Source organism: Ursus arctos, unplaced genomic scaffold (genome assembly GCF_023065955.2).
Source record: "Ursus arctos isolate Adak ecotype North America unplaced genomic scaffold, UrsArc2.0 scaffold_3, whole genome shotgun sequence".
NCBI lineage: Eukaryota > Metazoa > Chordata > Mammalia > Carnivora > Ursidae > Ursus > Ursus arctos.
The window spans coordinates 88,844,112-88,869,613 of record NW_026622985.1 but is presented as its reverse complement, the minus strand read 5'-3'; the positions used below and the strand labels follow the sequence as shown (position 1 = coordinate 88,869,613).

At 44.3% G+C, this 25,502-nt stretch overlaps 1 protein-coding gene across 7 annotated transcripts in view; it reads left to right on the top strand.

Moving 5' to 3' along the window:
• The first annotated feature begins 326 nt into the window (after window positions 1–326).
• The window catches only part of SLC37A3 (solute carrier family 37 member 3), a 45,162-nt gene continuing 19,986 nt past the window's right edge, over window positions 327–25,502 (top strand). The window contains exons 1-7 of one of the 7 annotated variants that reach the window (XM_048212800.2): window positions 346–519; window positions 6,566–6,625; window positions 9,059–9,220; window positions 10,389–10,497; window positions 17,177–17,269; window positions 20,870–20,953; window positions 23,452–23,597. In XM_048212800.2, coding sequence (XP_048068757.1) covers window positions 9,132–9,220; window positions 10,389–10,497; window positions 17,177–17,269; window positions 20,870–20,953; window positions 23,452–23,597 — 521 coding nt within the window. In that variant the 5' untranslated portion in view covers window positions 346–519; window positions 6,566–6,625; window positions 9,059–9,131. Of the gene's footprint in view, window positions 520–790; window positions 856–6,565; window positions 6,626–9,058; window positions 9,221–10,388; window positions 10,498–17,176; window positions 17,270–20,869; window positions 20,954–23,451; window positions 23,598–25,502 lie in introns of those variants that run through there. The other 6 variants (XM_044388723.3, XM_026512112.4, XM_026512131.4 and 3 more) reach the window with 6 other exon arrangements.

Here is a 25,502-nt window from a genome sequence, read left to right as displayed (position 1 = left end):
TTTAAACAAAAATCTAAAGCTTATGCCCTTACGGCTGGCTGGTCAGTAGCAAACTTAGCAGCATGCTACTTTTTATAAAAAGAAAGAGAAGAATAAAGCTTTTCTGAAAAAAGATGACCTAGATAGCATTTCTCCCCAGATTATATCTTATCTCTCTCTCACAGACTTTTTCCAGCTTACACTCCTGGCCATCGTCCCCTCCCCCAGCCCAGCGCTCAGCTTCACCTAGGCCTCCGCCCTCCCTCTCCCTCCGCCTTCCCCTGCCCTCCTGGCGGCCCGCAGGTGAGGCCGCGGTCGGACTACAGCTCCCAGCATGCCTCGAGGACGGGCGGGTCACGTGAGCGTCCGGAAACCCTGGCCGCCGAGCCGCGGGTGAGGTGGCGGCACGGGCGAGGGGCTGCGGGCACGCAGCGGAGCGAGCTGGGCGGTGGGCCGCAGCACGACTATTACGGCGGGTCTCGGGTGCGCTAGCCGCGGCGCGTGGGGTCCGACCGAGAAGGGGCTGGAGCACGGCTTGGGGTGAGGTGTGAGGGCGCCGCCCGCGAGGGCGGTCCGGGGGGTTTCTAGGGACGGAGGGCGACGGCGCGGAGATGCGGCGGGTGGCGGCCGGTGGGTGTGGCGCCGTGGGCTGGGCGGGCCGGCCATTCCCCTCCGCCCGGGTCCCGCTCCGCGGTGCGGGTGTGCGGGGCCGGGCGGGGCCGGCGAGGACCGCAGCGGGAGGAGAGCGGGAGGAGAGCGGGAGGATCGCGGAGGGCCCTCGGGGGAGTCGGGGCCGGGCCGGGCCGCGCCACGCCACGAGGGCTCTTGTCCAGGAGCAGGGCTGTCGTTCAGACCTCGTGAAGGGACGCTTTTCAGGTAGGGTGCGGAGGAAGGGTTTTGGAAAGGATGCACTGAGGCCAGGGAGGGAGGAGGGTCTTAATGGAATAACTGAGTTTTGTGTTCTGGCAGCTACTGTGGCCTCAGTCAAGGAATTTGGTCAAATTACTTATTCGTCATTCCCTCAGTATTCTTATTTGCAGAATGTGGTCTGTTTATTCTCACTTTTGGCAGGGGATAATGGGAATGTGTCCACAGGGGTTTTGGTGTTTCCTGAAATGTAAGATTGTAGGTGATCTCATAGTAACTTATTGCTGTTTATAGGAGAAGAGTGTGTTCCTGGGGTGAGCGAAATCTGAATCTTAATTCCCACCTTTCTTCAGTGTCTTGGTGCTGAATTATTTCTTTGCCATTTGTTGGGTGTTTACTGTGTACCAGGCTCTATACTAGGAACTCTTTAAAATTATCTCATTTAATTCTTAAATGAGGGAATTGAGGCTGAGAGACTTTAAGTGGAAGGTCTGTGGTTCCAACTCGAACTTTAATGCCTTTTTGTCGGCCACATGTGGCTTCACTTAGCATCATTCTTCCATTAATCTTTTTTTTTTCATTATGTTCAGTTAGCCAACATTTTTTTTTTTTAAGATTTTATTTATTTATTTGACAGAGAGCAAGAGAGCACGCCCAGGGGGAGGTGCAGAGGGATGGGGATAGCAGACTCCCTACTGAGCAGGGGCCAGATGAGGGCTCCCATCCCAGAACCCTGGGATCACGACCTGAGCTGAAGGCAGATGCTTAACTAACTGAGCCACTCAGACACCCAGATTTTTTTTTTTTAAAGATTTTATTTATTTATTTGACACAGAGAGAGACAGCCAGTGAGAGAGGGAACACAGTCAGGGGGAGTGGGAGAGGAAGAAGCAGGCTCATAGTGGAAGAGCCTGATGTGGGGCTCAATCCCATAACGCCGGCATCACGCCCTGAGCCGAAGGCAGACGCTTAACCGCTGTGCCACCCAGGCGCCCCCCCCCTTTTTTTAAAGTACAATCTATCCCCCAGTATGGGGCTCAAACCCAGACCCCAAGATCAAGGGTTGCATGCTCCACCTACTGAACCAGCCAGGTGCCCCAAGAGGGAAAGATTTCTATCTTGAAAACTCCTTGTCTTTGGAATATGTTTAAAATACGTAGGAAGAATGTAGTTTTAGGAACTTGGAGTAAGACAAGAAAATTTTACAGGTAAGTGCTAAGTACTTTCCATCTGTGGTAATGCAACAATTTCAGAAGAGAGAAAAATTACAGAAGATTGCAGTTTTGAGTGGAAGGGTTCAGGTAGTACAAGTAAATGGCATCAAATGAGATGTGGGATGAAAAGGATATTTGCGTAAGTGTCAAGCATTGAGGTGCTAAATTACAACATGCACAATACTGTCAAAATAAGTCAACTCAGCTATGCATTTAATACTCTTCCAGCTGCCTTTTTATATTTCAGTACACATAATCTTTTTACTTTGCAAATGTAAAAACTGAAGTCTGCCAAGTGAAGTCATTGCCCATTTTAATGTCCTATGCCCTGAGTAATAGTGGTTACACTATTACTAGTAAGGTGTGGGTTTTTTTTTTCCATTCTGAATTTATACCTCTAAGCATATCAGTGTGCAAGTACCTAGCGCAGTGCCTGGCACTTTGAAAGTATTTGGTGTTGGTTATGATCAAAGAATTCATTCATTCACAAAATCTTTATTGATGGTTCTAAATGTTCTGCTAGGTGCTGGAGATATAGCCGTGGACTTAAGACAGATGAGACCACTGGCTTTTGGGGAGTTTACAGATGGACAATCCACATGTAAACAGTTAAACCAGAATAATTCGATTGGGAGCAATGCTATGAAGGGAAGAAACAGAGACAGAGATGAGAGAGGTCACTGAATAACTGCCCCAAGCATTGTAGATAGGGCCATCAGGGCACACACTGAGGGAGATGACTTGAGGATGAGCCAAGAAAAGGAAAGAGCAAGCCATTTGCAAAGAACCAGGAGAAAAGCATTTCGGGCAGTGGAACAACAAATGCAAAGGCCCAAAGCAAGAAAGGGCTCAGGGACAAGAAAATAATTAGGTGTGGGGAGGGTGCCATGAGCGAGGAAGAGTGGTACCGGCAAGGGTGGGGTGGAAGGTGGGCAAAGAGGAGGAAGGAAATGGGCTAGCTTCTCACTGTATTGAAGTAGGGCTGGCTCCATCCTGGCAAAGGATCGGGAACCGCCCAGATGTCTGGTAGGAGATTGGGATGTGGTAACTCTGTAGGTGCGGATAAGGACAGATCTCTAACCTCTGATAAGTGAAGAAAAGAAAGGGGTGCTGGGGTGGCTCAGTCGGTGAAGCGTCTGCCTTTGGCTGAGGTCTTGGTCCCAGGGTCCTGGGATCAAGCCCCGTGTGGGGATCCTTGCTCAGTTGGGAGTCTGCTTCTGCCTCTCCCACTCCCCTACTTGTGCTCTCTTCCTCTCTCTGTGTCAAATAAATAAATAAAATCTTCGAAAGAAAAAAAAGGTGCAGAATAGTGCGTGTGATAGGTTGTTTTGTGGATGTGTACGAGGGGCTCTACCTGGAGTGTATGCATGGGCATGGATTCTGCGAGGATGTAGGATACACAGGGCGATGAGATCACAGAGGGAGACATCATTGTATATACCCTTTGATGTCTTTTGCTTTTTTTGCCTTATGCATGTATAACCTATTGAAAATCAATAAAACAATTTAAAAAAAACCCCCAGTCTCTCAAAAATCATTGCCTCAGGCAGTCTGCTCCTTCATCCCTAGCCTCCTTTTGCCAACCACAGCTGTGAACTCCACTGCTCTCCCCATTAACCTTCCTATTTTACTACCGACACTGGGGTATTCAGGCTTTGAAGGCCATGCAGAGTTCCATATTCTTATCTGAGTCCTGGGAAACCATTATTCTGTTTTGAGCAGAGGAGTGAGAGAGCTGATTTCTTTTTTCTTTTTTTTTTTAAAGATTTTATTTATTTATTTGACAGAGAGAGAGAGCCAGCAAGAGAGGGAACACAAGCAGGGGGAGTGGGAGAGGAAGAAGCAGGCTCTTAGTGGAGGAGCCTGATGTGGGGCTCGATCCCAGGACTCTGGGATCACGCCCTGAGCCGAAGGCAGATGCTTAACCACTGTGCCACGCAGGCGCCCCGAGAGAGCTGATATCTGTTTTAAGATCCATTTCTGGCTGATGTGTGGAGAATGAGTTGGGGGCAGGGTTGATGTAGAAATGGTGAAACCTGCAGAAGGCTGTCGGGATTGGCTTGCTGGGAGATATGGTGGTTAATCTTGGTAGTGGCAGTGGGGGTGAAGAGAGGAGGATGGATTTGGGTTGTATTTTGGGAGGTAATGGGTTGGTGTGGAAGCTGAGAGAGAGAAAAGGAAAAGTGAAGGATAAGTCCTGGTTACCTTGGGCAGCTTGGGAGGAATGGTGGTATCATTTATGAGGTGGGGAATATTGGGGGAGGAATAGGTCTGGAGGGAGGAATGAAGAATTTTGCTTCAGATCCATGGAGGCATATCACGTGGACAGTTGGCTGTACTCTTGGGAACCCTGGAAGGTCCCAGTTAGAGCCCTAGTTCTGGGGGGTCATTGGCAGAAAGCCATTGTACTAGGGGAAGGAGCAAGAAGGATGCTAGAAATTTAAAGAGCAAAGTGTGAAATTGTCATCTTAGAGGTTGAGGAAGCAAAATAATTAGGGAAGTGTAGACATGCTGGGCAGTGTTGCATGTTCTTTGAGGTTTGTGGTTTTGAATCTAAAAAGCGAAATCGGCTTGCTTGTGTGATTTTTCTGTGGCAAAACGCAACTACTTGGGTGCAGGGAAGGAGGACAGAGGCAAGCAAGCAAAAAAAAAAAAAAAAAGGGGGGGCCTCCAAGGGAGTTGGTTAGATTCTAAGTAAAGACGGAAATGAGGACAAAAGGAGGGTAATGGAGAACAGAAAAATGGTGAGGTGACCGAATTGGGAGCCTTGCTGAGGTAAATGACCGTTGAGTGGGAAGTGGGAGAGCAAGCCATTCTGTGGAGGGAAAGAACATAGGGTGTTTGCAGCCTAGTCTGGGGAGGTGATGTAGGTACTGGACCAATTTGGACCACGGAGTGGGTTTTCGGTGTGGGGCAGAGGAAGAGATTGGTGGTGAAGAGGACAGGGGAGGAACAATTGAGCCACCTGGCTGTTGCGCTGGGACGGGAGGAAGGAAAGTGAGGCAAGGGGCTGTCTCAGTGAGAGCAGAGTGCTGGGAGGTCAGGAGGTGACAAGGCTTCAGGGCAGCCGGCAGGAGAGTCCTCCCCCACCAGCCTGAGTTCAGACAAGCTGGGGTCTTGTGAGGAGGAAGAGTGACCGTGAGAAGAAAGACAACTTCTTGAGAGACCTCAGAGGAGGCAGGGTCATCTGGGGCCAGGCAGGAGTCTGAGGCAAAGAACTTTCAGAGGAGGGTGACCATGTGGAGAAGTTCATTCACCGCATATCTAGATTTCTTTCCAGAGAGCAAGATAAGAAGATTGGGGTGGGGTGAAGTTTGGGTCAGGTGACATGGGCCAGATGCTTTACGAGTGCCATCTCCTTTCCTGCCAGCCTCCCCCCACCCCCACCCCCCTCGTACATTGATCACGTAATATGGAGTGTTCCATTCTGAAAAATACCTTGTGTGGGTGATCTTCTGGGACTCAAAAAAGCTTCATTATGAATCAAATGAGTTAACGATTATCAGCTTGTTTTGAAAAGTAGAACATGGCTCAGTGGTTCTGGATCCTTTTTGATGGCAAGGATTTTATTTTGAATAAGTTTTGTTTTTAAAAGCTAATTCTTGTTCTCATTAGATAGTTGTATATTCAGTATCCATTGATTGAGAAAATACTAAATGGTAAGCTACTATGAATTTAGAAATACTTAAATGAATTTTGGTTTTATTAATTATAACAGCATTTATGTACACTTGAAAAATGTTAGATATTTTTTCTGTCTGTATTTAGAGCAGGAAAGAAAATGGTCTTCAGAAAGTAGGATGTGCCTGATGGATTCAGACTTGGCAGAAACTCTCGGCACTTCCCCAGGGTCGCAGAGCTCACAGATGATTAGAAATTACTTCTGTAATGTAGGGAATATAAGTGCAAGGTATTATTATTATTATTAATTACTGTAATTACTTAGGAGCAGATGCTATAATAGTATTCATTTTAAGTGGCATTCTGCCAACAGCAGGTGAATATTTAAAACTATTTTCCCGGTGTACTTATTAAGCCCTTTCTGTCTTGTCACTGTAGCTAAGGAAAAAGTGGTTTATTTAGAAATGAAATCCAGATGGTCTCAAACAGCTTGGTAGTCATGTAAGGTTATTAATGTAACTGTACAACCTTGAAATACACAACCATTATTGCTAAGGCAATGTAATCCCAATCTGGTAGAGTGTACCTTTTTGGAATTATTATTTTACCTGATAAATTACTGAACTTCATAAATCATATCCTTTCCTGAAGTACTCAGTACACTGTTTTGAGGTGTGAATGTGTTCATCATAGAGCTACAATTTACATAAAGTTTTGAGTTGTTCCACTGGGTTTCATGTTTAATTTAGGGGATGGAGGTAAATTTAGCAGTGACACTAATAGCCCTCGGGTTTGTAAATTATAGAAAGAAAGTTTATTTGTTACATCTTGTAAGTGGAATTTTAATATCCTGCTTGGCTCATTATTTTCTGAACATTTTTCAGGCAAAAGATTAAATGAAATTACCTACATTCTACTGATGTGGCATTAATAATCCTGGGCAGGTCAGTGGCTAAAATAATTATCTTTTTTTTTTTAAAGATTTTATTTTTTATTAGACAGAGATAGTGAGAGAGGGAACACAAGCAAGGGGAGTGTGAGAGGGAGAAGCAGGCTTCTCGCAGAGCAGGGAGCCTGATGAGGGGCTTGATCCCAGGGCCCTGGGATCGTGACCTGAGTCGAAGGCAGACGCTTAACGGCTGAGCCACCCAGGCGCCCCTAAAATAATTATCTTAATACCTTACATACATTGTTTATTTTAGTCTTATAACTCTCAGAAGAGATAGGCCATTTTATAGATGACCATCTGTGATTCATAAAGATTGGCTTGTCCTGGGGTGCCTGGGTGGCTCAGCTGGTTGAGCGCCTGCCTTTCGCTCACGTCATGATTCCGGGGTCCGGGGATCAAGCCCCACATCTGGGGATCGAACCCCTGCTCAGCGGGGAGCCTCCTTCTCCCTGCTGCTCCCCCTGCTTGTGCTCTCTCTGTCAAATAAAAATAAATAAAGTCTTTAAAAAAAAAATATTGGCTTGTCCAAGGGCTTACAGCCAGTAAGTGAAACAGCTGTAATGTTTATATAATTTTAACCACTTCAACTTTGTACCTTTTATCCAAAAGTTTCAGGAATGGCTTTTGGCTGGTTCTGTCGGCATGTAAGGTTTGGCTACATCTATCAAGCTGTGGCTAGTGAAAACATGAGTATAATAGAAGTTACAAGGAGCACAGCCTTGAAAGCAAAGCCCTGTGATTTCCCAATTTCAGTATTGGGAGTTCTTGAGTTTGTCACCCACCTTGGCTGTTGTAATACATGTAGCATACAGGTCATTTTGTTAATTTAATTTAATTTTTTTCTAATATGCAGGTAAATTATAGGGCTTTTCCAATGCTGTGTATGTTTTCCCTTCTGATTGTAAAAGTAATATACACCTTTATTGTAGAATTTTTAGGAAAGGATATAGAGAATTAAAATTACCCATAATGCTGATACCCAGAGAGAAGTAGTATATTCCCTATTTATTTGTAAAGATTATGTAAACATAGAGTTGAGTTGATTATATTTATAAGTCATATCTTACTTTTTTTGTTTTGGTAAGCTTCGCCCAATGTGGGTCTTGAACTCATGACCCCGAGATCAAGAGTCACATGCTCTACTGACTGAGCCAGCCAAGCACCCCATTTTTTACTGTTTTTATGTGACATTTTCTCATGTCATTAAAAAGCCTTAATTCATCATGTCAAATGATTATAAAATATTCAGCCATATGGCTATACCATAATTTATTTAATCATTCCCCTTTTAATTGCATATTTAGGTTGTTTCTGCAGACTAATAACTGGAGGCATTAAGTTTAGATGCTTACTTTGTCAGAGCACGGTGCAGCTTTCAGAGGGGACCAAGGAGCCGTGAGAGACAGATGGGATGGGAGTGGCCCTGCCTTTTTCTCGGCTTCCTTATGACTGACACAAAGTTTATTACTTTAATATAAAAAAGGTCCTTTGACACTTTGTGAAAACTACTTTTGTTTATAGACCTGAATGTATCTTGTATTTCTTTAGGTGTAGATCCCTGGAAATTGAATTCTTGTGTCAAAGGCTCTTGATGAACATGCTCTATTATCTTTCTGTAAATATTACGTTCCACCTCCCTCAGCAGCATATGAGAGAGAGTTCAGGAGTCACTAGACCTTGAACTGCATTGCACACAATCTTTTTTAACTATGAAAACGTTTTCTTGCCTTACTTGGCATTTCTTGGGTTACTGGTAAGATTGGAGCTTTTATTTGATAAGTTTAATAGCCATTTCATTTCTTCTGAATTGCCTAGTCATTTCCTTTCCTCATTTTTCTGTCAGAATTAGTGATTTTCTCTCTTTTTTTTAAGATTTTATTTTTAAGGTGCCTGGGTGGCTCAGTCAGTTAAGCGTCTGCCTTCGGCTCAGGTCATGATTCCAAGGTGCTGGGATTGAGCCCCATGTCAGTCTCTCTGCCCAGCAGGGAGTCTGCTTTATCCCTCTCCTTCTGCCCCTCCACCTCACTCATGCTCTCTCTCTCGCTCACTCTTTCTGTCTCAAATAAATAAATAAAATTAAAAAAAAAAAGATTTAATTTTGTCTCTACACCCAATGTCAGGCTCGAACTCACAACCCTGAGGTCAAGAGTTGTATGTTCTGACTGAGCCAGCCGGGCGCTCCTGAATTAGTGATTTTCTTATCAGTTTGTGTGAGAGTTCCATTAGGATGTAATCTTTTGTGAAGGATTTTTCTTTTTTAGGACTTGTTATAAACATAATTATCGATCTAGTTTTCTGGTGTCAAGTTAGCCCATGTGATTTTTTTCAAGGCCTGATAATATACTGACTGGTTAGAAGACTAAATAGTTCAGTTGTTGGATAGACTGCCTATTTTAAGTAATGTTGATAATGCATTTTGTCTTTCCAGAAAGAAGAAATGATGTAAATAATTCACTATCCAAACTTTAAGGTCAGAGGTGAGAAGGAAGGTCAGGAAGACTATGGCCTGGCCAAATATTTTTCAGAGAGGAACTCTGTTCTCCCGGTTCAGCCATCATCATGTTGTTGTGTTCCTGCTCACCTTCTTCAGGTATGTTCGTTGCTCAAGCTGTGCTCTTGTGTTTTTTGGTTTTGTTTGGTTGAGGGAGCTAGTTATTGGCACGGCAAGTGTTCAGTGCAGCGATTGGCACGGGCTTAAGAAATAGGCTAGTTATTGTTTCTGTTGTGCTTTCTGGTACCTTTTTTCAAGGACCATTTTGCCCATGTATGGCAATGTCCAGAGGCATTTTTGGGTGTCACACCGGGGGAAGGGGTGCCTCTTGCAGTGGGTAGAGACCAGGGATGCTGCTGTAGATACTACAGTGCACGGGCGAGCCTCCCACAAGAGAGAATTTGGGGGGCCCAAAATGTCAGTAGTGCCATGGTTGAGAAACCCTGGTTTCATATAGTTTGTTAGCTGTTGAAACCCGGAGCTTCAGAACAAAGGGTGCGCATATTCAGGGACTGCCCTGTGCATCCTGGAGCAGTGAAGGTGGTATGAGACACTAGTGAGGAGCTCTAGTAACTCCTGCGAGATCCCAAGTGTTAGCGTGACTGAGAGATCTTCCATGTTTATGATTCTGTGGCCCTCCATGGCTCTCTTTGTGGTCCATAGATGCCATAAGCCAGGCTCTTTGGTTTTAGGAGCCATGTTACTTATAACCCTGTGACTCAGCTATTTTGATTATATCTTCTGGGTAGATTTTGTTTGTTATTAATCTTTATTGAAGGCACCACAAATGATGTGATTTATTTGTTTTAAGGCAGAAACTAGGAAATGGTTCGCTATGTAAGAGTTGATAGGTAATTTTGGATGCTTGCTTTAGGGTTACCCATTTGGGAGGGGTGACAGGAGCATCAGTAGGTGGAAAAGACAGGACTCCAGAGAAAGCTGCTTAATGGCTAATGCATCAAGGGGCCAACGGTTGTTAAAGACTTAAAATTCTTTACGGAACTGCCCCATGATTTATCTTCTAGGTGGAGGGATAAGTTGTGAGTGAACACAGGGGCTCATATTGAGAAAATTAGTTAGTTTTTTCTTTTGCTTGGCAGAGACTGTTCAATTGATAGTTTTCATAAGGCAGTACTTTTCCTTTTTTTTTTTTTTTCCAAGAGAAGAATTCTAAAATTGAATGAAACAAATGGGACTATATCTGGGATTTTATCAAATTCCATTTTCTTTGCTATCCATTCAGCCGTATTTCTTTTCTCTTTTGCAGTTATTCGTTGCTCCACGCATCAAGAAAAACTTTCAGCAATGTCAAAGTCAGTATCTCTAAGCAGTGGACCCCAAGTGCTTTTAACAAGTCAATTAGACTGCCTGTAGAGGTAAGCAGAGCAAATGCTAGGGTGGGTTTAGGAAGGGAGCTGTGCCCACCCTCTGAAATCCTCTCAAGTTCTTCTACTTTCATTCATCTGCCTAGGACTCTGAAATGGCTGTTGCCTATGGCATAAAACCCAAACTATTCTGCTCGATTTCTTAGCTTGCCCTGACTCGGGTCTGTCCTACCCTTCCATGCAGCTTCCTTCTCACTGTTCTGTGGTGACGCATGTCTGGCGAAGTTGGGTTTCACAAGTACCTGAACTCATTTCTGCCTCTGAGATTTTGCTCATATTCTTTTGTATGCTCCTTTGCTTTCTTCCCACCCATCTGAATCTTGCTTTTTCCTTTGTGGCAAGATGAAATGCCACTTTTTCTTTTTTTTAAGTCATCTCTACACCCAGCGTGGGGCTCAAACTCACGACCCTGAGACCAAGAGGCACATGCTGTACTGACTGAGCCAGCCAGGCACCCCTAAAATGCCACTTTTTCTATCAAGTCCCCCCCCCCCGCCTTTCACTTATTTTTTTTTCCCCTTCTGAAAGGTGTATACGGTGTGTTACATAATTTAATATCTCAGTGTTCACACACTTTCTGATTGTTTCATTTGCTTGTGTCTTGCTTAAGAGTCTAGAAGTCAAGGAGTATGTATCCACTTCCTTGAATTCATTATGGATCAGGTGAATCCTTTGATGACAGTTTGGAATGGAGATGCTATTCTTTACAATATCCTACATCAATACGCAAGTCCATTCCACTCATTCTTTACCGCATTCCTTGAGTTCTACCTATGTGGAGTTATATACATACATATTAACATTTTTGGCATGTCTTCTTCTTCTTCTTCTTTTTTTTTTTTTTAAGGTTTTATTCATTTGAGAGACAGAGAGACAGAGAGGATAAGCTGGGGGAGGGGCGGGACAGAGCGAGAGGGGAAGCAGACTCCCCACTGAGTGGGGAGCCCAACACGGGGCTTGATCCCAGGACCCCTGAGATCATGACCTGAGCCAAAGTCAGATGCTTAACTGACTGAGCCGCCTAGGCGCCCCAGCATGTCTTATTTCTTAAAATATTTTCCCCTTAATTGGATCAATTAAAAGTTGACAGAGATCTGAAGGTTACAGAACTATCCCCTCAAAATGTGATTAAGTTACTTAGTCAATTGTTTATTGAGGGTCTGTCTTGCGTAAACACTGTTCTAGGCAGTGAGCATACCCCCCCCAACACAAAAAAGCCTAGAGAGAGGATCAAAAGGAAAAAAAAAGCCTGTCCTGACAGAACTAATGTTTTGTTGAAGATGCTCTTGTACGATTTTTTTCCCCACCTCCCTTTATTTAAAGTTTCCTTTTGGGTGCCTGGGTGGCTCAGTCAGTTAAGCATCTGCCTTTGGCCCAGGTCATGATCCTGGGGTCCTGGGATGGAGCCCGCATTGGGCTCCCTGCTCAACAGGGAGTCTGCTTCTCGCTCTGCCCCTCTCCCTGCTCATGCTCTCTCTCGCACTCTCTCTCTTTCTCCCTCGCAAAAATAAATAAAAAATCTTAAAAATTTTATTTATTTATTTAGTTAGTAATCTCTATACCCCCATGGGGCTCAAACTTATGACCCCATCGAGAGTTGCATGCTCTTCTGACTGAGCCAGCCAGGCGGCCCTCTTGTACAATTTTTCTTGAATTTAAGTTATCAGGAACTTTTAAAAGGAAAGAGGACTAGATTTCACACTGAGTCTTGACTAGTGTTGTATGCACAGTGAGTATGTCTAAATGATCAGGTGACTTGTCACAAACCTTCAAGACGGAATGGCCTTAGAGGGATCGTGTACTCTAACCTCTCAGCCAGAATAGAATCTTTCTTTGTCATTATTGAAAGATGACTCTCACCTTCTGCTTTAATACTTTGAGGACGTTCTTTCTTGTATTGAGGGAAAAGTATTCTGCTGTTTAGTTTCGCTCTTGGGTTTTCTTCTGAGGCACGCGTAGTGGTTGATCCCTGCTGCATGACAGCCTGCTGAATAGTCAAAGAAAACCTGTCTCCCTAAGTTTCTCTCGTTGAGGCCAGACATCGCTGGCTCCTTCATCTGTAGTGTGGTACACTCTGCTCTAACTGCAGTACTGCCGGGTCTGACTAGTATACAGAATGATCGGGTTTCATTTAGGTACCGAGTTTCTGGTTATACTGCCTAAGGCTGCCTTTGTTTTTTAGATGACTGAGTTGGGGGTTCCCAGGACCACCCCCAGGTTTGATGATTCACTAAGAGGACTCACAGGACTCAGCTTATAGTCCTACTCACAGCTATGGTTTATTCCAGTGAAAGGATACAGAGCAAAATCAGCAAAGGGGAAAAAAGGCACACGGGCTGAGGTCTGGAGGAAGCCGGGTGCAAGTTTCCAAGAGCGCATGTCTGGTGGAGTCACATAGGATGGATGTAATTCTTCCAGCAACAAGTTGTGACAACAGTGGCGGAATCTTGTAAACCAGGGAAGGTTATTAGAGACTCAGCACCCAGGGTTTTTGTTGGGACTGGTCGTATAGGCACCCTGTGCCTGGCACATACAAAAATTCCAGACTCTCAGAGGGAAAGCAGGTTCAGCATAAACCACATTGTTTGTACAAGCAGTTTAGGTATAGTGAACCACTCTTAGCAGGGAAGGATGGGAACCCTCCTGAAATCCCAGTTCCTAGAGGCCAGCCAGGGGCTTGCGTCACAAGTAGGCCCTTTTGAGGAGAACAGTCTGGGGCCTGCCGTGTTAACTCTTTCCTGCCAGTAACTATGTCACATTATTAGCTCTTATGGGACTTGCATTAGCTTTTCTGTTTGGGTGTTTGTTTATTTACTTACTCTAGTTGCTGCTACAATAGGTTTCATCATTCTGGTTTTTCAGAACTATGGATTAAATAGTTTGGGTGGATTGGTTATATAGAAGTCAAGTTCAGACTGATCCTGAAGATCTTTGTACTTCTGTCTCTGAGTCATGGACAGCTGTGCTGACCTTCCGTTCCTTTCTTTAGACCTTAAGGTCTGAGTTTTTTCCTTCCTGAAGCCCACTGCTGGGAGTGGAGCTGCTAGGGCCATCTGTTCCTTTCACTCTTCCTGTGCTTCTGGGTCTGTAACTGTCAACCCTGGCCTCCCTTTGAGACTTGCTTTCTTGTCCAAAGTGGGAAGCGTTTCTAGAACTGGAAGTTTATGTGGAATTATTCTGAAAAATATTTTGCTTATATATTGTTAAACATTTCTTAAGTGTCCTGAACAGCATCATCAAAAATTACTTAAGATAGCTTTCATTTTTATGCACAGCTATCTGAGGTGCTTTACAAAAAGAATTAAGCACATACAGTCCCTTTACCTTGAGAATTTATAATGGATCCCGCTGATTTGGACAAACTTTGAAAACAGCCAGTGAACATAACATAAAATCTATGTTTAGAGGTAATAAGGAAGTAATGGTTAAATTTGACATGTCAGACAACTTGACTGAAAATTGTAAACAGAATTTTATTCACTAAATTAAAGCCTTTCCTCTCTAGACAGTATAGTCTTTCCATAAGCATAGTGTGGGGGGCCTCCACTGTGCAGGAGAGGGAAGCGGGATTCAGGGTGTCCTCAGCATTCCATCTCAAGGTCATCCACAGCCACTCTTCCCCTGAAGAACCTCACGTCAGCGGAAACCACTCACTGTAGGCAGAGAACAAACCCCTGAACGCAGGTCAGCATTAGCTCATCCTCCGCTCACCACTGCAGGAAGCTCTTGTCAGTGGGTCCTACCCCATGCCTCACCCGCACTCGGTGATGAACATTCTCACTTAGGAAACCCATACTGTCACTGTTGATGTAAGCACGCAATTTTGTGTTTCCAGGAAGTGCCTCAACACGCAGCTGTTCTCGTAGGCTCGTGCAACCCCTCCCCTCCAGACACAGGAAAACCCCACATTCATACAGGCTGGTGGGTTTATGTGATAATTGTACACACATGCAGGCCAGCTCAAACCACTGAAGCGTGTGGGGTTTCAGCATGGTAAAGTCATTTTGTCGGTGACTTTCACAAAACATTAGATGATTCACTGTGTTTATATGGACCATTTCTCACTTAGTATACTCTTCTTGATCTGACTTCTATGATTGGCTTAAACTTTCTTTTCTAGGCTTTTTCTGTTATCCTATTTTCTGTATCTTTGTGTTAGTCCTACTTTGTTTTTTTAGTTTTTGGTTTGGTTTTGTTTTCTACTTGTTAAGTAAGCCATCAAAAGTATATTTCAGCTGAATTCTGGCAGTGAAGCAGAAGAAACCTGTTTAAAATCTGTCAGTTCTTGTGAAAACCACACCTGCCGGGAGTTTTGGGTGACCTCTTGAGAGAATAAAAGAAAAACTCCAGAAACCAAGCAGCTGCTTGAGGCCGCTGTCTCTAGCTCACATTGGTGTGTGCCCAACAGGGCTTAATCCTGGGTCCTGATGAACATCAGGGTCAGAGATTGTGGTCCGAGGGAAAATGTGGCAAAATAACTCTAATTGGAGAACTTTAGGGCCCCACTTAGCGCACTGAGACACTGATGGATCTTAGCCCTGGAAGCTCTTTTCTATCATGACAGCACTGTGTGAGGTGGTGTTAAAGGAGCAAGACCGGTGCCACAAGCCACACAGAAGTGAGTCCCAGTCCTTTAGAATCACACTTTATATATTCTTTTATAATTTTGCTTTCTTTTCAAGATTTTTTTTTATTGCTGATTATGATTTTTTCTTCTTAATATTCTAAAGTCACAATTTCTTTTCTGTAACAGCCCGTCTCAGAAATCATTTATTCCCGTAGTCCTCTAAATTTTTGCTCTGAGGATCATCCCAAAGAGCTTTTGGTTATGTGGGTTCATATTTTTAGATACTTACTGTTTTAGAAATTAAAACTGAGAAATTGAAAAAAAATACATCAGTTTTCAACAATAAAAAGGGCAGGTGTGTCTATGTGGCTCAGTTGGTTAAGCATCTGACTCTTTTTTTTTTTTTAAAGATTTTATTTATTTATGTGACAGACAGCCAGCGAGAGAGGGAACACAGCAGGGGAGAGGGAGAGGAAGAAGCAGGCTCCCAGCCCAGGAGCCTGATGTGGGACTCGATCCCGGAACGCCAGGATCATGCCCTGAGCCGAAGGCAGACGCTTAACGACTGTGCTACCCAGGCGCCCCAAGCATCTGACTCTTGATTTCAGCTCAGGTCATGATCTCAGGGTTGTGGGGTCAAGCCCTGGGTCGGGTTCCACACTGAGCACAGAGTCTGCTTGAGGTTCTCTCTCTCCATCTCCCTCTGCTTCTTCCCCCACCTCTAAAATAAGTAATAAATAAAATCTTAAAAAGTTCTTTTTTTTGTTATTTTTAAGTGAATTAAATAAATTCATAATGTGTTAACATAAATAACATTTTATGAAAAACGTTTTTTTCGGGAACAAAATCACTTCATGAAGAGAGTGGCATTGATTTACATTTTTGCAAATCTCATGTCTGGCTTAATAGAAGATAGTAGCTTTTCATGTCTGCTTCTGAATTCAGTCTCTTGCAACATGATCCTTTGAACCATACGAAAAGAATTTGACCTCTGACAGATACATAGTGGGAAGGGGAGAAGTATTTTAATAGCCTTTTCAGTTAATTGTGGGCATTCATCTTTGATACTACACCAGAATTTGACAAGTGGCAATTTCTTAAAGGTTAGTTGCCATGTGGAATCTGAAACTGTATCAATTAACTTTTTATACCCTTACATTAAGATCCATTTGTCTGTCTTGTCTTTGAATGGATTCTGAAATGACAGGCTTATTTCGTTCTTTTTTGAGGAAATATCTGCCAAATACCCAAATCTGAATAACTATAGCTTGTCTGTCAGTCATTCTTTCAAGTGAAAAACAGCCCCCTCGCTTGCTGCGCAGCTGCTTTCCCGCGGGACAGCCGTGGTCCTTCGGTTTGCTGAGTGCGGGTGCACTCTGTCCACTCCAGCACACAGAGTATCAAAGATAAGTGTACTCGGGTCAGACTTAATACAATGAATACTTCTTACTGCTCAACAATTTTTTTTTAAACATTCTTATTTATTTGAGAGAGAGAGAGTGTGTGTGTGTGTGTGTGTGGTGGAATAGAAGGAGAGGGACAAGCAGACTCTGCCCTGAGCGTGGAGCCCACGGGCTCGATCTCACGACCCTGAGATCCTGACCTGAGCTGACATCAGGAGTCCAGCGCTCAACCAACGGAACCACCCAGGCACTGCACTACTCCACAAATATTTATTGAGCATCTAACATGTACCGAGGATGTTCTTAAGTGAAATTAGTTTTTTTTTTTTTATACTGTGACTGTGGCAATAAATATAGCGATTATTAGTATTTTTTTAAAATATAGCAATTAATAGTATGGTTTAGTGTAACTGCCTTGACTCCTGCTGAGCCACACGAGTTTTACATGACCCCCCCCACCTGCGTTTGCATCATCAACGGAAAAGTTAAAGGGCAAAAGCAGGTCATGTTTTAGTATTGTGCAGATAGCTTTGACCTTGCAGGCCTTTTGGCATGTGCGTTGCCTTGCCTACAGAGTGCCGACTTCCTCTGTTCAACCTCCCCAGGATTCTGTGAGGCTGTAGGTGATGGTGCTCTGAGAAATGGGAAGGCCTGATAGGCACCGGCGGGGACTGACGTGGTTCTTGTTGTGTCGCTGCAGATCTGGAACAGCAACCATTTGTTTCCCAGCGCAGAGGAGGCCACTCTTTTCCTCGGGACCCTGGATACTATTTTCCTCTTCTCTTACGCTGTGGTAAGTTTTAGAATTTGAGGGTTTTAGATTGAGGAAAGATGGAAATGGAAATGACTCCCAACCTTATGAAGTGTGTAAGGGATTCTAGAATTTGCTGACTAAGGAGAGTTCAGCATTGCTGAAGTTGATATTCTGTGTCCCTCCCATCCGTCCATCCATCCATCCATCCACCTATCCATCCATTCATTTATTCACCCATTTGACAAATATTTACTGAGCACCTATCATGTGCCAGGTCTGTGGGAGTTCATCAGTGAGCAACACAGGAATAATCCCTAGCTTTATAAAACTTATATTCTTGCAATGGGATCTAAGGAAGACAAATAGTAATACATAAGCAAATAGAGAGTATGGTTGAAAGGGGTAGTTGCTGTGGAGAGAAAAGCAGGAAAAGGGGAGTAAATAGCCCTGGCTGGGAGTTGTAATTTAAGTAGGATGGCTGGGGAAAGCCTCGGGTGGGAGGGGATATTTGAGCAAAGACCTGAAGTGGGTAAGTGAGGTCAGGGTGACTGGAACAGAGTGACAGGAAGTGAGGCCAGGGAAGGGTAGGGGCTCAGACCTTTAGGGCTTCGGTTCCTTTGTTTGGGGCTTTGGCTTTAACCTTGAGTGAGATGGGAGCCCTGGAAGGTTTTGCACAGAGGAGTACCAGGATCTGCCCTGTGTTTGGACAGGTGCACTTGCTGCCCCGGGAGACTAGACCAAAGGGCAGAGACAGAAACAAGGAGACAGGTTGGGCTATTCCAGTTTTGAGGTGAAGGATGATGGTGGCTTAGATCCAGGGTGGGAGTAACAGAGGTGAGAAGAGTAGGTTTTAATTGTGTTTTGAAGGTAGAACCAAGACATTTTTTTCCTGTTGAATGTGGAATATAAAAGAAAAGGAGGTGTTGAGAACGACTGTAGGGAGGAAGTATCATTGACAGAGAGGAAGACGATGGGGAGGGTAGGCTTTGGGGGAAATGTCTTTTGGACACGTTACCTGTGAGATACCTATTACTGCCCCAAGGATGAAGAGTAGACACTTGATTATGTGAGTCTGGAGTTCAAGGTAGAGGTTCAGGCTGGCAGTACAAATTTGAGAGTCCTTGGCATCTAGATAATTTTCAATTACGAGACTGGATGAAATCATCAAGGGAGTGGATGAGGATAGAGAAGAGGAGTAGGGCTTTCCTTACTTAGAGGCAGGGGTCATGAACAGTGGGCGAGCAGGGCCGAGGTGGAGCAGTGAAGGAGGAGAACTGTGGGATGGTGGTGTCCCGGGAGCCATACCAGCATGGCCGGGGCTAATTCTCTGTCTGGGGTAGTCATCTTGGATGGGGCAGGTGGCATCTCTGTGTGGTTGTGGGGAGCAAGTTTGGTGGTTGCTGAATTAAGGCTGTGGGAAGAGGTGGTAGCCCCTGGACCCACACACCGTGAGTGGTCATCCCTTTCCTCCCAGTGTCTGATTTTCTCTCTTGAAAATGTGTACAGTTATAGAAAAACCTTTTTTTTTTTTTTAAAGACTTATTTATCTGAGAGAGAGTGTGAGAGAGCACATGCACACGCAGAGGCAGGGCCAGGGGCAGAGGGAGGGAGAGAATCCCAAGCAGACTCCCCGCTGAGCTACACGGGGCTCAGTCCCACAACCGCAAAACCACGACCTGAGCCGAAATCAAGAGTCAGACACTTGGGGCGCCTGGGTGGCTCAGTCATTAAGCGTCTGCCTTCGGCTCAGGGCGTGATCCCGGAGTCCTGGGATCCAGTCCCACATCAGGCTCCTCCGCTGGGAGCCTGCTTCTTCCTCTCCCACCCCCCCTGCCTATGTTCCCTCTCTCACTGGCTGTCTCTCTCTCTGTCAAATAAATAAATAAAATCTTTACCAAAAAAAAAAAAAGAGTCAGACACTTAACGGACTGAGCCACACAGGCGCCCTATAAAAAAGCCTTTTCTTTTTTTTTTTTTTTAAAGATTTTATTTATTTATTCGACAGAGATAGAGACAGCCAGCGAGAGAGGGAACACAAGCAGGGGGAGTGGGAGAGGAAGAAGCAGGCTCCCAGCGGAGGAGCCTGATGTGGGGCTCGATCCCATAACGCCGGGATCACGCCCTGAGCCGAAGGCAGACGCTTAACCGCTGTGCCACCCAGGCGCCCCAAAAAAGCCTTTTCATTACGAATGTCCAGGTGATGTGAAATCCCCGGTGAAAGTCCCTGAGTACTCTCTGAATGTTTACTTGGGCAGTTATTGAAATATCTTCTTCAAAGAGGAAACTTGTAGAAACAATTGGAGCAGACCTTAGATCATGTAGCCATGCCCCTCACCCTGGGCGTTTTCTGTATGAAATGCCAGTATATGGCCACCCGGCTTTGGCTGGAGCACTCCCGGGGGTGCCTCTCTTTGAGCCTTTTGTGAGTATTTTAAGAAGCGGTGTAGTCTAGTGGAAAGACCAGCTCTACCACCGTCAACTAGCTTTGTGAAACCCGGTTTTGAAATGGAATTTAACCTTTTTTTGATCGTTAGTTTCCTCTTTTGTAGAGTTGTGATAATACCTATCCCTAGGATTAAATAGGTTTGGAAGATAAAAGGTGCCATGAAACGTCAGTGATCATACTTCTTCTTTATACTGAGCTGCACGTCCTTCTGTAGCTTCCAGGCGTCATACAGCCTTTTGGAACAACACGGAATGAATTGATTCCCTAATCTGAAACACTGAGAGATTTTCTTCACCCCTCTTTTCTGTATATAGCATAAGACGTGTGAGTGACAGCTATAGAACACAGAATCGAAAGCTTCCAGGTGCCTCTTTTGAGGTAGTGACAGGTCTACCATAATGAGACACATATCTAAATTTTCTCTAATGTAGATATCAATTGATCAGAAACACTTGTATTTGGATTTAGGTTTTCAGTCAGGGCGTTTATTCATTTCACGTTTTTATGGAAGAAACCTAGTGTATTGCCCTGGGCTCGCTCTTCTGCCTTTGCTTCCATGACCTAGGTTTTTATTTCCTGCCACTCAGTGGGAGGAGAGCAGAAGGCAGAACATTTGTACTTATCTTCAACTAATTACTGTCTTTGCGTCCCTACTCTCCCTGCCTCATGAGGTCACGAAACCCAAGGGTCAGATTAAACAGGCAGTGCCTGTGCCCCAGAAACTTCTGATGTGCAGGACATGTTGTAACACATCTTGATTCAGAATGCAGATGGCTAAGAGCAGCCCCTCTGGGAATGCAGAAGACTGATCTGTAAGAGTTGTTCTGTTCTAGAAAATGAAGTATATTTATGTGCTTGTTTTATTAGTATTCCTGGTTTTATTTCATTTTTTTATTATTTTTGTTTTTCCAGTCTCCTTTTAGGCATTGAGGGGAATCTATCTACTTTTGGTAGAAGCAAAGTTACAGTGGATTCTAGTATTTTGGTGCGTGAGTTTGTTTACAGTATAATGTGCAGAAGCGCCCTGCCATTTCATGAAACGTTTGTGAAACTGATGGAGACAGCTAGTCTGGGCTAAGAATGAAGTTTAAGTTATGTTAGTGTTTTATTTCCCTACTTGCTTTGCCACACATCTTCCTTTTCTCAGGCTCTATTGTTATTCAGAGCTGTAAAATAAAATGCTTTATTTTTAGGGCCTTTTCATCAGTGGAATTGTTGGTGATCGGCTTAATTTACGATGGGTTCTGTCTTTTGGCATGTGCTCTTCTGCGCTAGTGGTAAGTTGAAAAGGTATCATCATCATCAGTATCATCATCTTGGTCCGGTATTTTAGAATCCAAGTACCCTCCCCCCCATTTCTATATGTAGAATAGAAAAGTAAAATTAATCTTCAGGTTTTTAATGCCATGTGTGTCTTTTCAGTTAGGGGAGTCTATTTATTTATTTTTTTATTTCAGATTGCTTCTTTGAAGATTTTTTTTAAAGATTTTAATTTATTTGACAGAGAGAGAGAGGCAGCTAGAGAGGGAACACAAGCAGGGGGAGTGGGTGAGGAAGAAGCAGGCTTCCTGCGGGAGCTCGATCCCAGAATGCTGGAATCATGACCTGAGCCGAAGACAGACGCTTAATGACTGAGCCACCCAGGCGCCCCATTAGTTAGGGGAGTCTTTTTAAAGTGAGATTTGGATCATGCCCCTTCCACGTCTCAGTCAGCACCGGAGCCATGCATAATAGTATACGTTCTGTGAAGCGAGCCCAAGAGCCAAGCATAAATAGCGCGACATTCGGTGCTCCCGAGAACCGGGTCATGCCGCACCTTGACTGTTGTGTCTGTCACTACACTTCACCACTTGGCTCTGGCCAGACTATTTTCCATGGTCCTAACATATCCTGTGCCTTTCTGCCTCACTATGTTTGCTCTCGCTCTTCTTCCTGCCTTGAATGGCTCTCTTCAGCTCTCCATAGTCTCACTCAATGTCGCCAGCAAGTTATTGGCCAAATGGCACTTGCTTCACAATGTCTTCCTTTACTGACCTCATTCATTCTTGAAAGTAATCGGTTCCTCTTCTGTATTTCTTTGAAGGCACTGATGTTGTCAACAACTTAGTCCCCCCTGTATTTCTTTGAAGGCACTGATGTTGTCAACAACTTAGTCCACTGATTTCTGTATTACTCTTGCTTTCCCTAGGAGTCTGTGGCATGGTGGTTGAGGTCACAGATTTCCTAAGACCTGGACTCCCTGGGTGTCTGTCCCTCGTCTGCCATTTCCTAGGTGTGATTGCTGTGTGCTTCAGCCTCCTTGTTTGAATACCTCTCACCCGGGTTGGTAGGGACGGTTATAGGGGTTTTTGTGTGTAAGGCACGCAGAACAGCACCTGGCTAACGAAGTGCTAGAGAGGCCAAGATCCACGTTTTGATGCATCTTTTTTTTTTTTTTTTTTTAAAGATTTTATTTATTTATTTGACAGAGATAGAGACAGCCAGCGAGAGAGGGAACACAAGCAGGGGGAGTGGAAGAGGAAGAAGCAGGCTCATAGTGGAGGAGCCTGACGTGGGGCTCGATCCCGTAACGCCGGGATCACGCCCTGAGCCGAAGGCAGACGCTTAACCGCTGTGCCACCCAGGCGCCCCTTGATGCATCTTTTTTTGTTTCCTAGCTCCTAGTGAGGAATTTTTGTTGAATGAAAGCATGGAGTTCAGTTAGACCCAGTTTTATTATTGCTTTCTAGTATCTGCTGTTGAGAGTTTGACACGCTTCACTTATTCACGGCCTGCTCACCCACACATATATATGTATTGTTTTAAATCCTGTGTACATTTTTGTTTTGTTTTTTCACATTTTTTGAAAAATTGAAGTATGTGCATAAACTCGCCCTTCTTGGTGTGTAGTTCTAAGTTTTGACAAACGAGTATAGTTGTGTCACCACCACTCCCCCCGCCTCTCCCAACCTCTGGCAACCGCTGACCGTTTTTCTGTCCTTGTGCTTTTTCCAGAATGGAATCCTACAGTATTGTACATACTAGTTTTTAGCCCATGCAGAATATTCCAAAAGAAACTTTTTTTTTTAAAAGATTTTATTTATTTGTCAGAGAGCACAAGCAGGGGGAGCGGCAGGCAGAGGGAGAAGCAGGCTCCCCGCTGCACAAGGAACCCAATGCGGGACTTGATCCCAGGACCCTGGGGTCATACCTAAGCTGAAGGCAGGCACTCAACTGACTGAGCCACCCAGGCGCCCCTCCAAAAGAAACTCTGACTACCGAGAAAACGTCCACTTGAGCAAAATGCCAAAAAAAAGCAGTGATTTGGCAAATGCTCCCGAATTGCTGAGCAGATCATAGGTTACAATGGCTGCAGTAATGGCTGTAGGTGGCGCGTCCTGGTCCCCACGGTGTACGTGGCGCTACCCTGACCACACATACGTGACCTCAGCCAGTCCCTACAGAAGTCCTCCACACCCACAGACCTGGGGGCGAGAAAACGGAAAGCGTTGTCTAATGAAGTTGAACAATGAGGACTTAACTTCTTAGAGCTTAAGACAAGTCGGACGGGGGTAATCATTACTGAGCTTTGTGTTTGACATCTCTGGTCAGTGGTGGCAGTTTGGTGGGTGTCTTACTCGGTGCTGCTCTAAGTGGGAGCATCTGAAGAGTCAGCACAGGTCTCTTAGGCTCTAGACCTTTGAATGTGCAAACGTCAGTGTGCTGGGCAGTTTGGTGTCCCTAAAAGTGTCTGTGTAGATGTCACATGTCCCCTTTTCTTCCCTTTGTCTCTTAGGTGTTCGTCTTTGGCACAGTCACAGAATGGCTGCACTTCTACAACAAGGGGCTCTACTGCTGCCTGTGGATCGTCAATGGCCTGCTGCAGTCCACTGGTTGGCCCTGCGTGGTTGCTGTTATGGGCAATTGGTTTGGGAAAGCTGGGTATGCCACTCCCTTCCTCTTTAATTTCTCTTTTTAAGTGGTTTTAATATCAGATTATTCAGACTTGTCATCAATTGAGTCGATCTTTTTGACACTACCCACAGCTTCTATTTTAGAAAGTTAGACTAGTTGAGAGAGAGAGAAGGTTTCATGTCAGAATGTATTACGGGAATTAGTGTGGACTGGAGAGATGGCTTAGCTCAGTGAGACATGTTCTTTTTCTCTCTTTTTCTTTTTCTTTCTTTATTTTTGAGAGAGAGAGAGTGCATGCGAACAGGGGGAAGGGTAGAGGAGGGAGAGAATCTTAAACAGACTCCATACCCAGCATGGAGCCCGACACAAGGCTCGATCTCACAACCCTGAGATCAGGACCTGAGCTGAAATCAAGTCGGACCGTTAACCGACTGAGCCACCCAGGTGCCCCAGTGAGGCACGTTCTTAATATTCTGCTGGCCATGGTCAGATTTTGAGTGTGGCTTAGGCAGTACATCTCAATTTTTAATAAAAATCTTCCCTTTACAGAATATAAGTAATGTAATGTGATAAAATCTCACGTGCCATCCCATCCTATGTCTTCCTGTGGGTTTTGCCTTCCCTTCCCTTTTTTGAGACTCAGTGGTCTAGTTTTACCTTCTTACATTAAAGGCGAGGAAACCGAGGCCAAAAATTATCTATGGGACTTGCCTAACTAAGATCACATAACGAAGACTCTAATAAGATGCAGATGAAGAATGCCAAACTTTGGGGCTTAAAAGCCCAAATTGGAGGGCACCTGGGGGTCTCAGTCGTCAAGCGTCTACCATTGGCTCATGTCATGATCCCAGGGTCCTGGGATCGAGCCCTGCGTCAGGCTCCCTGCTCAGAAGGGGGTCTGCTTCTTCCTCTTCCTCTGCCTGCTGCTCCCCCTGCTTGTGCTCTCTTTCTCTCTCTCTGTCAAATAAATAAATAAAATCTTTAAAAAAAAAAAAAAAAGCCCAAATTGGACATTTTTTCCGTAAACCTTCAAGTAGTTGTCAGATGGTATGTGAGTTTATGTGTGATGCAGGCCGTGGCATGAAGGTGGGCACCTGCTACAGTATCTTCTAGGCTACCAGGAAGAAGAGCCATATTTCGTTTGCAAGATGGAAAATAAGTTGAGATATCCAAAGACTTGGCTTTGTTGTTTGCCATTTTGGTGACATTCTGATTTCAGGAGTATTATTAATTTGAATTTTTTTCATTTTTCCTGGATAAATATTTATATATTATGAGATACACATTTATTTCATCTATAGCTCCATCTTTTTTATTTGTTTACTCCTTTACCATAGGCCAATGTGTGCAGCAGGCATTATCCACCCACCAGGTGATCAGTGCATGCTCTGCCCGGCTCCCGGTTTCCAGCCTCCCCAGGTTCACGATGGGTCATATGCCTGCTGGCTAATGATCTGTAACGTCGTGAAAGTTCACCCGTGAAATGTCTTGTGGGTAGAATAAGTACCACTTAATGAGAATACTCTGACTATACTTCACTGTGCGGGTGATTTCTGTTGAATTCTAACGCTAGCGTTCCTTTTTTAAGAGAATCAATTTTAAGAGATACTTATTCCCATGTAATACTTTAGTTTTCTATTGGACTAGGTGATGCTATCTGCTCACATGCTGTTTATTTTTATCAAGATTTTTAAAGTAATTTTTTTCCATTCGAGATTTTTGAAAATTAGACAAAGGCTTCTTGTTTATTTTGGACAAGCCAGATAACATAAATGAACAGAGAAAAATAAAGGTAAAACCACTTGAAATCCTATCACTCAAATCACTTCAACACATTTTTTTTTTTTAAGATTTTACTTATTTATATGAGAGAGATTGAGCATGAGTTGGGGGCAAGGCAGAAGGAGAGGGAGAAGCAGACTCCCTGCTGAG